Here is a 14856-nt window from a genome sequence, read left to right as displayed (position 1 = left end):
TTTCCTTCACTTCTAACTCAAGAAAGCATTAAATTCTCAACTTTTTTTTCTTTTATTTCAAACTCTTTATACCTTATTCTCTTATCCAATCTTCTTTTCTTTTTTTTTTCTAATAAAAAACTCGAGAACTAGTCAGACTCTTTTTTAACCTAAAAGTATTACAAAACACACCCATTGATTAGATTCATAGAAACAACATATGACACATCAAATACTCATACTACCATTTCGATACCTCTTGTTTGCACACACACACACACACAAACAATTACACGATGGACAACATGACCCTAACCAAAATCCAAATCTCCGGCCCAACCCTCGCCTCCTTGCTCCACCGTGTCTCTTCCTCCTCCGGCGACATCGACGGCCTTCTCTTCGGCCACGTCACCACCACCACACCCATCACTCTCTCCGACGACCCATCCCCATCCTCAACCACCACCATCTCCGACCAACCCACCCTCACCGCCACCGTCACCTCCTTCTTCTCCTCCACCACCACCGCCACATTCTACACCCCCTCCGGCGACATCAACACACAAACCCTCACCACCCTCACTTCCAACCAACCCCCATTAATCGGGTGGTTTTCATCTCGCCGGAAAACCCATCTCCGGCCATCCATGAGAGAAACCCAGGTCACATCTTCATTAGTATCAAATTTGGGCCAAAACCCATGTTTTGTTTTTATGCTTTTAACGACGCCGTTTCATGACCAGTTGATACATACACATGAATATAAAGCTTTTCAGTATGTATCTATATCTGATATATTTGTCCCAAAAAGTTTAGATGTTGTTAATTTAGGCCCTGCTTTTAGAGGGCATTACGGTAATTTCACTCCTAGTTCTTTGTTTCCTGATTTGCCATTTGAAGTTAAAGGCTTGAATAATATGATTGAAGATGATGTAAATGATGATAATGGTAAAACTGATAATGAAAAATTTGGTAAAATGTGTGATGAAAATGATGGATTTAATATTGGGAGATTGAAGAATTTGATGGGCGAAAATGCGGCTAAGTATACAGATGAATTGGAAATGTTGTATAATGGTATGATTAAGAAGTTGAATGGATTGGCTAAAGTTGTTGAAGGCTCTTCTGCTAAGGTTCTTGAACAGGTTAGGAATGATTTCTATCTAATTTATGTGTTTAATTTCTGTAACATTTAACCTTCTTTGGAAGAGACATGGGTTCGAGGTAAACATCTTGAAATGACTAGGGAAAAAGTCTAGTACTTAGGCTGCGTAGATTACAGCTAAATGCTCAACTTTCCCCGTGTGGCCCGAATAGGGAAAAAGTCTAGTACTTTTTAGGCTGCGTAGATTAGAGCTAAATGCTCAACTTTTCCCGTGTGGCCAGACAGGAGAAAAGTCTAGTACTTTTTAGGCTGCGTTGATTAGAGCTAAATGCTCAACTTTCCCCGTGTGGCCTGGACAAGGGAAAAGTCTAGTACTTTCTAGGATGTGTACATCAGAGCTAAATGCTCAACTTTACCCGTGTGGCCCGGACAAGGGAAAAGCCTAGTACTTTTTAGGATGTGTAGCTGTGTACATCAGAGCTAAATGCTCGAGTTTACCTGTGTGGCCTGATCAGGTTTCCTTCTGTGATTAATCGTTTTTAAATTCTTTTTTTGTAAGATTTTAAAAGGGTATGTTTAATTTTGGTTAATGGTTGTTGTTTGTTTTGGGTGATGATATGTTGTGCAGGAAAATCATAATATGAAGTTGAGGTATAAAGTCGCTGGATTTGAGTAGAAAGATTGTCTGAAAGCCTTTTTTGTGTTTTTTGAGGTATGTTTTTTTTTTATATACTTATTAATGATTTGCTAAGAAATTGGATGTAATGGTTAGATAGATAAATGATGTTTAATAAAAAGAATGATTATCAATATCAACGATTAAGTTAGACGGTTCATTCGGCTTAAAGGCACTCTAATTGCTTTAAAGATAAAGTAACCAGGCTAAAAAGCTTTCACCAGGCAGGAATTGCGAAGAAAGATGGTAGAGACAGATAATATTTTAGTAAAGTTGGGTCCTTTTTGGGATATTCACTAAAACCGGGAAGCTACTAAATACTACAATTGGTGAAATAAGTTTGGTATAGATAGTATAAAATGGCTCACAAGCGCCCGAGTTGGTTCAAAGTGGTTAAGGCAGAACATGGGAACAACATGTAATTTGATGTATCTTTAGGTTCATTTACTTTTTGGTTGGAAGACATAACAATTGGTCTTCATTAGTTTCTTTTGTATGTTCGATGCAAATTATACAATTTCTAAACTATTCATTGAACGCGACCATGTTCTTTGTGTTATCTTTTAACCTTTTAGCTTTGTGTTTTAGAAGCTCTTGGTGCAGTATACATATGTATTTCTTCCTTTTTTCGAAATCTGCATCGAATATTTTCTTAATGATGCTTTAAACTCATATGCCTTTTGAAGCTAAGTTACCCACTGTTAGGAATTCTTGGGCTAAACTACTTACAGGCCCTAGATGATTACTTGATTAGGGCATAGTCACATAAATGTACAGGCAAAAGCCTGTGTGCTTGCAGGATTTTCACTTGAAAAGAAATCTTTCTGGTGGGATGCAGAAACTGGAAATGAGAAATTAAAATGTTACGACATTGTTAACAGATATGTGAATGTTTACTTTCTGCCATTGAATTAATCTTTTCATTTTCTTTTACATACTGAAGAATAACATTTCATTTATGATTTTTTTAATGGGACAACATTTGTCATCTAGAGAAGTTTTGTAGCAAAGTTATGTAGTATTAAACTCTAAAAGCTCATACATATAGAAATCTAATAATAATTATGTTTTATGGTTGTAATTAGTTCTTTTTGCATAGATGCCAAACATAGCAGAATGTTTTTTGTAACACCAAGTATCATACAGTGTTACATATCATTTTTTAAAATAATTCTTCTTAGGTTGTGAAGTGATCTATTGATGGAAGCTGGAATTGTAAATTTGAAGTAGTAATGAAGTAGCTGCTGCTGTTGCTTTGGGGAATTTCCAGGATTCATGCTGTAATCATAAATCCAGCAAGTTTAGTTTCTTCTGCAAGATGGCGCACTCATGATTTCAAGTTGTTCATCGTCTCAAAAGAGTCCGGGAGAAGTAGTCTGGATTTTAAGAGGAAACCTGTATCTTGTTCGTGGTTTCTGGATTGCAAGCCTCCCTAAGCATCTTGTGTATGCCAGATTCTACTAATGATAATGTTATAGTTTTGTTAATTCGAGTTGGCTTCAGATAAATATACCTGAAAGTGAAGGAGTTGAAAGTTGCATATTGCTTGTTGTGTACTGAACATTACTCAGTTGGGTTTATATAGTTTAGGACGTGTGTAAATTGTTGTATAAGGTACAACTAATTATGTATGTCTTGAACTCTCTACAAAGTAGTAAAGTGTCATGTTTATTAAAGCCCTTTTAGTATGAATTGTTTATGACCATGTCATTGGTCAAAACGTCTATAGTCTGTCGTGTTCGTGTTGAAGGACATCTCACAAAATCATATAACAGAAGACGACTAAATATATCAGATTGAATTGTTGTCAAAGCAGGGCAATTGAAGAAACAGATATAAAGTGATGAGTTACAATGAATGGTAACAAATTTTACAAGTGGTGCATACATTACGTCTACACTGTACAATGTACACGATCGGTTTCTTTCCATTTTTTTTCTAGCAAGTCCCTTGCCTCTTGTAGGTCGTGTTACTATGCAGACATCGATCTGGTGCTGTTATATATCTTGGGTTATAGATCTACTTGGGTTCTCAAGCAGGTCCATTCCTGTTCTTAGATAATTGTGTTCTTTTTAAGTTGCCCCTGGCGGTTTCTGCTTTTGATAAGCCGTTGAGAAGACATTCGGTATTTGATCCTCAAACCAACCAGTTATGTGAATTCTCTAAGTATGAAAATTTCAGCATGACTTATTCAGGGGATTTCTTTATTGTTTCAGAGTAAACAAATTTCCATGGTCCGCTCTTAGTTCCTAACCTGAGAAATGCACAGTAAATAGAATTTACATCAGATTACACAACTTTGAAAGTCGACCCCTATGGTAAACAATGTAAGTAAATCCAGCCCCTATGGGTTTTCAAAGATGTTGCTAACTTTATGTCAAATTTTAATAGGCTCACTTTTTGTCCCATAAAAGTACTTTTAAAACCTGACCTCGCAAAGAGTGAATTAACTTACCTCCAGATTCCAGCCACTACCCGCAATGTCATAAATAGAAAAAGTCCTGTCCAAACTCCAGGAAGACCAAATTTAGGAGCAACAAGAAGAAAGAATGTTGAAGTTGCTAATCCAATTAACACCTGAAAATTGTATATCGATGGTTGTAATCTAGATGACTATATACAAAACCATGTACCAAAGTACCAAACTGAGATTTCTAAATAGCATGGTACCATGGAATATGAAGCATATCCGAAGTCTGAAAGTCCATAGTATAGCCCATCAAGAACAAAAGCTATAGCATTCATTGGTTGAGATGCGGCTACAAACTACATCGATAAATTTTTGAAGAGTTTTAGTAGCACGCCATCTAAGCATACAAACAAGACATATGGTGACTATTTACCAAAGGTAGCAAACATGAAAAGTGATTTATGGGCTGAGTGAGTCAATTTGGGTATTGTTATATCTCATTTAGTTGTGAATGAGTCAATTCCGGATATGTATTAGAGGGAAAAAGATAAAATGGGTAGAATGAGTTAAAAGTCATCCAAAGTGCTAGCACATTTAGTTTTATACGGGAAAATATAAATTTTCGGTTGACCCCTTGCCCAACTGGCCCTTTTGATAACTCGACCAATCTCCCATTTCCATTATTGATGATCATGATAAAGTCAAGAGTTTCTTACCAAGGTTCCAGACCTTGCAATTTTTAGAACTTCCGAGTCTGTGGTGAATAAGTAAGCTAGTGGCCCAAACCCTAACAACAACATAATAGCCAAGCTACCACCTGCTATCAGGCCAATCTGATCATATCGTGAAAGAGGATTAGTTTTCTGAACTAAATCATTCAGCCAAATAAAGAAGCAAAAGAATACCAAGAGAGCACTAACCTGAAGAACTCTGTATATCACTTTGCGTGCTTGATCATAGTTCTTCTGTGAGTAACTACTAGCAAGGATGGCCTATCAAAGAATATGGATCATTTTATGTTCTACCTGACTGTAGCTATATAATGAAAATTATTTAACATTGATGGCTATAATTAAGGATCTACTATCAGGTGATACAGATTGGCCCATTCATCATTCTAAAAAGGCAACAATCTTAAGAATGTATGCAGTAATAATTACAAACCAGGAATTAAAACAGCTACAAACGATAAGCAAATATACCTGTCCTGCAAGTGCTAAAGCATCAGTAAGCAAAGAGAGAGCCAACCAGATTTGTAAGCATATCTGGTGACCAGCCATAGGCAAGGGGCCTTCTCTTGCTGCCACTGATGTAGACAGAGTCATAGTTACCAGTACAGCAAAGCTTCTTGACATTAGAAGACCACCTGAGTAAATGAAAGAGGAAAGTATTGCAAATCATGAATGTCTAACATTGCTCAATGGTTCAGTTTAGAGGTGGGAGAAGAAGGGGAAGTAGTGGGTCAAAGAAGGCAGTTTCATGTCAAGATGGATCTGGAATATACCCATTACACATACACTACTTTGGGAGACTTTTGACTAGTTTGATCTGTTTGACCCATCTGACCCATTTCCTTTGTAGCTATTTTTATACTATCAAGTATTTAGCCTGCTACAGATATAACATGACCCAAATCAACCCATTTATAAGTAGAGGTGTTATTTCCACTGCTTGAGATAAACTGACCCAAATCAACCCAACGAAAAGCTTCGTACATCGGCTATGTTAAAAAGTCAATGTGCATGGGATTTCGGTGTAAGCAATTTCCATCGGGTTAAATCGTTGAACTTCTTTAGCTATACATGAAGGACCCATAAACTGTTTGTAATTCACATATCACTTACTTAAGTATGGTAAAGGGAACATACCAGATTTTAAATATCGAGCTACTTTTTCCCCATCTATATTTGGAATAACAAGTACAACTTCTTTATTTAACTTCCATAGTAGGATGAAAGCAATCAGATACCTGGACAGAAGTATCAAGTTCATAATCAATAGTGAGAAAATGAAAGGATCAGAAGTAAATATTTTACAAGTTTAGAGTTAAACTGGAAGCACATCAGATTGATCACAGCATGACGTACTCAGAAATTACCGTCGCAATAGCAGCACCCCCAATGCCAAGTCCACAAAAGAAGATTAATATTGGATCAAGTATCGCATTCAGCAAGTTCCCCGCAGCTGTAATGCCCAAATGCCAAATGTTACCATGTACTGAATTTAATTAATTAAAAACATAAAATAACACAGAGGTAGCAAAGTCGACCCAAATACTTGTGAATGGGTTAACTTGGGTTGTGTTTTATCTGACACAGATAAATGGGTAAAGTCCAAACATCTAGCTAAAAAGGGTAACATATGAGGTAAATCTCACTCACAATCTAATTCTAAGGGATACAATCTTTAAAATAGTTTTTCTTCGAATATATAGAATAATACTGTAATATTCCAAAATAATTTTTAAAATAATACTTAACACACTTTTTATACAAATTTCTAAAAAATGGACAGAAAAAGCAGCATGGTTGGATCAGTGGTAAATACCCTGGCCTCTGGAGACCGAGGTCATGGGTTCGATCCTCATCCCATGCAAAGGTTGGAGGGTCTTTTCTACCATTTAGGTAGAAAATGGAAGCAGCCTCTCTACTTAGGTAAGGTATGCCTACATCTTAACCTCCCCCATACACCATCGAGGTATTGGGGCTCAAAACCCGCGGAAGGCGGCACTGAGCAGTTTCTTTCTTTTCCTAAAAAATGGACAGAAAGTGTTTGCGGGTCAAACCAACCTGCCCCAGCCCCATTTCCACCAGTACTATATATGATGTTTCAACCAAATTCTTTTTTGACCCATTACCTAACCCGCCTATTATTCTACCTCTATATATACCATAGGTAGACTTCACCTGTCACTTTGCAGATAATTGCTTTGTAATATAATGAAGTCGTTTTTTGATATATGATTGTACAAGAGATCTGAACTAAAAGCAACAACAGACTTTGCAAAAATAATATGGCTAAAGATCCTACTACTTATGCAGTTATGCTATCTGAAAAGATGTATACTTGCCAATGCCATATAGAGGAGTCTTAGTATCTTTAAAGCCACGAAATGTTCCTTGTGCAGCTAAGGCTAATACAATGGCTGGAGCACCAAAAGCTCTTAATGAAGTGAACTGCTCTGCCGGTGCTCGCATCGGTGAATCCTGTAAAAATAAAGGCATATGCGTTGTTAATCCCAAGTTATATCTCGTGCAAAGCACATGTGTTGTTAGATTATTCTGTCTATCATTATCATCCCTTGAGTTTTCGTCCTCTCTAATATATTTTTCTATTTTTAGATTTAAAGACACAAATAGAACTTGATTTGACAAGCTATGGGTTCTTAAAAAGTCAGAAAAATTTCCACTAATCTATGGTCTACGCACACAACAAGTACTTTCTTTTAGAACGGCTAAATATTACACCAAATCTATTCTACTCCTAAAACTACCCCAAATGACTATGCCAAGATTTGAACCTTGGTCTTCACTCCAAGAGAGCCTCTACCAAGTAGGTTAGCTCCACATCGGCACACCACAAGAACGGATCGACCAAAAGCATTTTAAAGTCTACCTAGAATGGAACACTCGCTATTTTTAAGTAAAATTTTCATATTATGAGGAGCTTCTGGCAAAAGACCTAGTGAGAGTCCCACTCCCACCATCAGGTTGTGATTTAATTTTATATTTTCGTCATTTCGTGAGTGACAATATTCTATTGGAGCTACCACCATGCTTTAGTTTTGGCAAAAGAAATGAAGTTTCAGGGAAAAAAAAACGAAAGTAAATCATGGAATTCATATAGCTATGAAAGACGTACAACAGGTATACCCATGGTGTTCAATAAGAAGCCGGAACCAAAGTAAAGTGCAAAAGTTTCAAAAATGCCAAAGGCAGTAGCCAATGCCAAAGAAGTCGAAACTGATGGCAGAAACTTTTTCCGATGAGCATCCGTTTCATCTAAACAACAAATGACAGAAAGAAGGTAGAACATTCATTAGTTCAATATAATCTTACAATTCTTCTTTTGAATAAATCATTAGAAATACACAAGTAGAAACATCATCACCGTTGACTGATATTGCTTGTTCCTCAGCAACAAATGAGGTAGTGATATTGAGCAGAGGAATATTAAACAATTTTGCAACCAGATTAAATATTGATATAGAGACCCCGACAGCAGCCAACTCGGCAGATCCTATGAAAAATAGCACACGAAAATATTATGAAGTATACCCAAAATGCCATCATATGCAACAAATTTTTAACACTTTTTATTATAACTAAGGATCCTAGAATCACTTGATATCTTTTAATTTGCCGTAATCTATCAACAATAAGTTAACAGTTACTATTAGCTAAGAGAAAACATACAATGTACGATGTTATATAGTTATATACGGTTTAACAGTCTCCATCCAAAATGGTAGGCAGTTCGGTCGGACAACATACATCAAACCCAAAGACTCGAATTTCTCAAACTTAACGGATTATATTACATTAGACACAGAGGGTCCTTATATAAAATGAACATTGGAGTAAGTGAGTTCAGAGGAGGGGGGAGGGGAACCTAAATGGCCGACAAAAGCGGTATCAACGAGAGAAGTAATGGGATCAGCAGCAAGAGCTAATGTGGCAGGCAACGCAATCGACATTATCTCCATTCCAAGTTCATCAAACTTTAACTTGTCTCTGTATGTACACTTTCTCGAATCAATAAAAAACACTGAACACATATATTACAAATGCCAGCCAGCCAGACAGACAGACAGACAGACAGACAGACAGACAGGCTGGAGAGTGGCAAAAAAATTGTTTATAAAAATAATCGTCAATTATATATATACAAAAAATGTATTTATATGTATAAGGAATTACCTGAAAAGGTGAAACAAAGATGCAAAGGTGGGACTGAATGATGAAGAAGTTAAAGTGGAGGTGGGTGAATCAGAGTCGGAAGTGAGCTGAGAATCGAATAGTTCGGGGTTTTCTTCGAGTGGAGTAGAAGCTGGTGATGTATCTTTGTTTTTGGATGACGAGGAGGAAACACGAAACCGGTTGTTTGTTGTTGGTCGGAATCCAAGTGAAGAGTAAGGGAATTGAAGTTTGTAAATGTGATTAGGAATAAGATTATTATTATTATTAATATGATGATAATGATGATGTATGAGAGAGGTGGTGATGGTTTTCATGATAAAAAAAAAAAATTATTTGCAGAAATTTATGTGTGTGAATGAGTTAAGGTGAAAGAAGTAGAGAAGAGTGAAAGGGGGAAAATAAACAAGATTCAGAAAGAATCTGTTATCTTCAACTAACTTTTTTTTAACGGCTAAAAATGCTTCCAAGTATCTTTTCCATGTTTTGGGACACCGAGGTGGAGAAATACTGAATCGACAGTCCAAAATCGATGCAAATTAAAAATAACCAAATCGAAATATAAATTAATTTGGGTTTCGTTTTTTTAATTATAACCCGAAATTTTTTTGTTTCATTTTCGATTTCACATGAAAGTGTGAATCCAACCGAATCAAAAATGTTATATTTATATCATTTTATAAATTTTATCTGCTATTTGTGATATATTTGAATTTATTACCTTTTTAGTGTATAAATAGTTATCTATGAGATATTACAAGTCGAATATTTGTTTCTTTTTAGTTCAGTTAAAGATCGAATGTTGAAAATTTAGCAACATTTCATACATATCTTTCGGAAAAGATCATTGAGCTCAGGCCGTTCATTTTCTATTTCAAGGTCTCATTTTAATACTTGCATAAGGCCTCCAAAATGTTGACAAATATTAGCTTTAATTTGATCCAACCAATTATTTTAAGGTCTCATTCTAATACTTGCATATATAAAGGCCTACATATGAGCACTCTTCTTCATCGAAGCAAATTTGAAATGTCACACCGAATAGTTCAAGTCCACCACATGTCCACATCCCACAAAGAGGCAAATGTTTCATCTTCATCGATTGACCACACCACACAATGGTGTTCCACACCTTTACCACCCACACCCATGACCCCATCTTTTAAGTACATTTCTCATCAACAAGTTATGTTAATTACTGCTTTCGATGCATCAATAAAGTTTTTGGAAATGTTTAAAATATACACCCTTTCAAATATTTTCACATACACTATCTCTTTAACATTAATAATAAAATTACACTTTAATCATTTGTCTTTTAAAATATCACTATTAATTACCTTTTAAATCAATTATTTTTTACATCAAATATCTACACCACTCGACGTTGCCTCCACTATCAACGGTCATCCCCATCATACCGTCGCCGCCATGATTACCGCTGCAGTGCGCGGGTACAATTCTAGTTTTTTTATAACAGTTATGCAATATATCTCACAGCTATGTAATTGTCACACTAAGAGAGTATTTGAAATTGCAATAATATGCGTTTTTAAGTTCCGTTCGAGCTTACACACAAGTTATTTCTAGATTAGTGTTTAGAAAGCTTAGCTTAAAATTTTCTAAAGATTCAACTTTAAGTATTTGTCCGAAAGCATGTTAAATCTCAATCAGAGCTGAATGATGATTTAAGCTAGTTTGTATATTTATAACAACAAATTAAGATGTGTTTGCAAAAGAAATTGAGTCAATAATTGATCAAATAGTAAAAATTCTGATAATAAGGTTTGTGATTATAACAAACTAATATGTTTTTGCATTTTGAGTTGCAAATTAACGAACTACAAATATGCATTCTTCATTTTGGAAATTAATAAGTACTATACACACCAAATTAATATGTATTCCATTGGTTTTGGTATTTATTAAACCTTATGTGAGTTGGATTTGTATAACAAACCTACCTACCTATGTGGTTTTATGATCCTTTCGTCCAATAAAATTTATAAGAAAATTTTTTAATATAGATTACTATAAAGTACCTGAACATATATTACCAAAAATAAATGTAACTAAATTAGGAATGAGAGAAAATTTGAAACTCCATTGGCCGATATGTTTTTTCTATTGTGTGCCCAATAGACACACATTAAATATTAAATGATTAAATGATTTATTTAATTTTCCATATATGGTACATAATTAATAGAGGATAAGTATCTTATAATGTAACAAACTTTGAACGAATTTTATAGTAGAAAATAACTAAAGTTGTGTGTATTGTATGTAAACAACTCGAAAATAATGTTTATTGTATGTAAGAAAATGTATTCAACCAATTAAAATCAGACAAGTAGCACCTCTATATGCTTGTCACGTATGTTTTCTTACATACAATAAATATTTTTTTAAGTTGTATACATAAAATACACAAAACTTTAGTTATTTTCTACTATAGAGATTCGTGTAAAGTTTGTTATATTCCAGGAAACTTATCCCTAATTAATAGCCTAGACTTTTTCATTTTTACTTAATTCTTGTTATACCCATTCTTAATTTAAACAATTTTACGATTCATATGAAAAACTCTATATTTGAATTGGATTGAAATAAATAACAATGGTACGATACATGCTTCGTCAAATTTTATCAAGATAATTACATTCATTTGTTTCAAGGTTTTCCAAACAGTGTTACATAATTATGTGTAAGTGACTTCAACATCACATATTCACTTCCAATATTGTAGCATTAACAACAAACTTTTGCTAAAATAAACTCTCATTTGTTAAAAAATTTAATTTTGTTTTTACATATTAAACTTTATTAAATTTTCCCTCTAAAGTTCCCTCATTTTCTTCTTATACGATAACGTAACTATATAATATGTTTACGCCTCTCGTTCTATAACAATATATGAACAATTAGCTTGTTTTTCTTTCGTACATTTAGATGCAAAATTAAATAAACTAAGACCTTTTAATTGATTTTTCATCCGAATAAATCTTGGAAGTCATGATGAATATTTAGATGGCACGAACAAAGTCTTTGAAAAACCATTTATGGGTCAATGTTTTTTTTATCGGAGAATTGAAGAAGCATTTGAATTTTTATCAAAGTTTCGAAAATATGAATTTTCAATTAGAAAACGAAGGTTTTATATGATGTTAGAATTTTCATAAACATGATGAAAAGAACCGACGAGATTTCTTTTGCCACTGTAAAAGACATTTGGAGGCTAAAACAGGATTATACAAAAGATCAAAGAAATCAAATTTCTACGGTATGTGAATGCAACTAAAACCATATACGTATCTTTCAAAATGAGCAATTTATATGATGTTAGAAGTAACATATACATAACACTATGTGCTTAGAAAGTCATGAGTCAAATGAATGTGAATAGGTAAAAAAATAAAGAAGTTTAGGCTTATATATCGTACCATTGTCCAATTCTAACATACGAGTTGTTCATAGAAATTGTAAAATTTGTTTAAATTAAAAAAGGTTATAACAGGAATTAAGTAAAAAAGAAAAAGTTTAGGTTATTAGTTATGTACCATATATGAAAAATTAAAAGAGGTCATTTAATATTTAATATGTGCCTATTGGGCAAACAATAGAAAAACCCTTTAATTTAGTGTTTATGATTTCAAATTTAATAAATTATACACTAATATCTTATCTTATGTAATGAACTACTTAGGTGATCGTTGTAAATAATAATATTTCAAATCTTAGATATTTGGATGTACTCGACCAATAAAAGACTTGCAAACTAAACATGACATTGTATGTACATGACAACTTATATTATTATCATATATAACCGAGTACATCTAATAATCAGAATTTAAAGTTCGTGAACAATCGAGTGGCCAAATAATTTGTTACGTCAACATAAAATGTCATGTACAATTCATTAATTCCGAAACTCGAACTATCTATATAGTGAGGACAAATCTTTGTAATAGGTTATTTCGTCGTTTTTTTCACTTTGAATTTTTAATTTTCCACCAAAACCAAAAGATACTATGGTGATCATATGTCATGGAGACATGAAGTATCAAATCATATACGAGTATACATCATGAAAACTATTCAAAACAAAATATATACATAAACGTATAGTATATGGGAATATGAGTAGCAATAATATACACAAAAATTGATAAATACCCAAAGAAAAGGCAGTCAAAAGTTGCCAAATATCCAAAAACGGAAAATGTCAAAGTATTCAGTCTTTTCTATTGAATTTCCTGCCAAAACAGTTTATCTTTACAAACCCAAAATTATACAGAACTAAATAATGTACAATATTTCAAACTCAATATACAAGTAGCTAATGCAGTACCACCATGCTTCTGCCCATTTAAACTCTATAAAACAGATTTTCTCTTAATATGATAATGAAATAATATCAAATGTACCTTAACGAATAAAATCAAGAATCTTCAGTGTTTTTGTCTTATCTTGTTCTCATTCACTACAAATACACAATATATAGTCGTAGATACAAATGTATAGCAAAATAATTAGTGGTACTAATCATATGGAGATGTTGCAAAACGAGGTGAAGAAAGGGTGCATCAAGTTAGGAAAAGGTCCATGGGTGGTTCATAGGACCACTAAAGATGGTCTTGTGGTCACTTCACACCGGTTTCCATCTAATCAAGAACGGTTAAGAAACTGTAATCGAGAGAAAAATCGGCGTCTTGTGACTAGGAAAATATTTTCGGGGTTAAGGGCTTTTGGAAACTATAATCTACCTAAAAAAGCTCATACCATTGATTTGTTAAAAGCACTTTGTGATGAAGCTGGTTGGCATGTTGAAGAAAATGGCACCATTTATAAGAAGGTTCTTTACTAATGTTTTCTTTCTTTGTTTTTCTTTTTTTTGGTTTTTTTTTTTTCCCGTCATTTTATGTTACTTAGATATTGATTTATATTTGTTACTATACCTTTACTTTATGTATTAAAGTTTTGAAGAAATTTAAGTGAATAATGTTGTTTTATTCTTTGTTAGGTGGTGCAGGAGGATATCGATTATTATGCCAAATGTGATGAGAAAAATAACACTCTTGAATCGATAACGAAGATGGCTTACGATCAAGAAGACCCTAAAATCGACTTGAAGCTTTCACTCACTTTGGGCATTTGACTAAAGAAGCTTGTTAGAGTTCAAGGAGAGAGTGCAAAAGTATAGAGACTAACAATATGCAAGAATTTTTATGATTGCTAAAGAATATTATGATAGAATTATATTATATAACTTATATAGTCTCAATGAAAAGGTTAGTTAATTAGTAGAAATTGATTAATGCTAGTTAGTGTTGAAACCTATACTGATTATTATGTGGGTGGTTTAATTAGACATTGAGTAGTATATATGGTGACTATTTGATATGATGGTTTGTGTCTTAGCTAGCTCATAAAAATTAACTAAATAAGAAAGTTCAAAGTTGAAATCTATTATGTGGGTCAAGTAGACATTTTTCTCCTCATCCATGTCTTCTTTAATTTGTACAAAAGTAGATGCAATAATTATATCTCAAATGTCTTTACAAGAAATATATTGTATGTCCGAGAAATATTCATATATCCGTCCGTAAACATAAGTCCTGAATAATTAACAAGCAGTCAAGCACTACCTAAACTAGCACAGTATCTGCGTAATGGGCGGTGGTTGTGACGGTAACGTGTGGTGGCGGGTGTGACTTTTGGTGGTGGAGACAGTGTCGAGTGGTGTAGATAATTGATGTAAAAGGTT

General features: G+C 33.9%; 2 protein-coding genes across 3 annotated transcripts; one reads left to right on the top strand and one right to left on the bottom strand.

Moving 5' to 3' along the window:
- Nucleotides 1-194: 194 nt before the first annotated feature.
- On the top strand, nucleotides 195-3436 carry LOC122592828. The gene is made up of 3 exons (XM_043765144.1): nucleotides 195-1124; nucleotides 1713-1796; nucleotides 2942-3436. The coding sequence occupies exons 1-2, from the start codon at nucleotides 276-278 to the stop codon at nucleotides 1758-1760; spliced, it is 897 nt and encodes a 298-aa protein (XP_043621079.1). The 5' UTR covers nucleotides 195-275; the 3' UTR covers nucleotides 1761-1796; nucleotides 2942-3436.
- A 93-nt stretch (nucleotides 3437-3529) lies between these two features.
- On the bottom strand, nucleotides 3530-9435 carry LOC122593849 (protein DETOXIFICATION 44, chloroplastic). 2 transcript variants are annotated; one of them, XM_043766296.1, is made up of 13 exons: nucleotides 9090-9435; nucleotides 8782-8903; nucleotides 8281-8409; nucleotides 8032-8171; nucleotides 7241-7376; nucleotides 6258-6354; nucleotides 6039-6139; nucleotides 5373-5536; nucleotides 5091-5162; nucleotides 4887-5003; nucleotides 4431-4526; nucleotides 4216-4337; nucleotides 3530-4014 (listed from the first exon to the last, which is right to left on the bottom strand). In XM_043766296.1, the coding sequence occupies exons 1-13, from the start codon at nucleotides 9401-9403 to the stop codon at nucleotides 3948-3950; spliced, it is 1677 nt and encodes a 558-aa protein (XP_043622231.1). In that variant the 5' UTR covers nucleotides 9404-9435; the 3' UTR covers nucleotides 3530-3947. The 2 variants fall into 2 exon arrangements, with proteins under 2 accessions (XP_043622231.1, XP_043622232.1); XM_043766297.1 differs by lacking the exons at nucleotides 3530-4014; nucleotides 4216-4337 and having other exon boundaries at nucleotides 4477-4567.
- Nucleotides 9436-14856: the final 5421 nt, after the last annotated feature.

Source organism: Erigeron canadensis, chromosome 3 (genome assembly GCF_010389155.1).
Source record: "Erigeron canadensis isolate Cc75 chromosome 3, C_canadensis_v1, whole genome shotgun sequence".
NCBI classification, from domain to species: Eukaryota; Viridiplantae; Streptophyta; class Magnoliopsida; order Asterales; family Asteraceae; genus Erigeron; species Erigeron canadensis.
The sequence above is the reverse complement of the archived record's forward strand: the minus strand, read 5'-3'. Positions and strand labels throughout refer to the sequence as shown.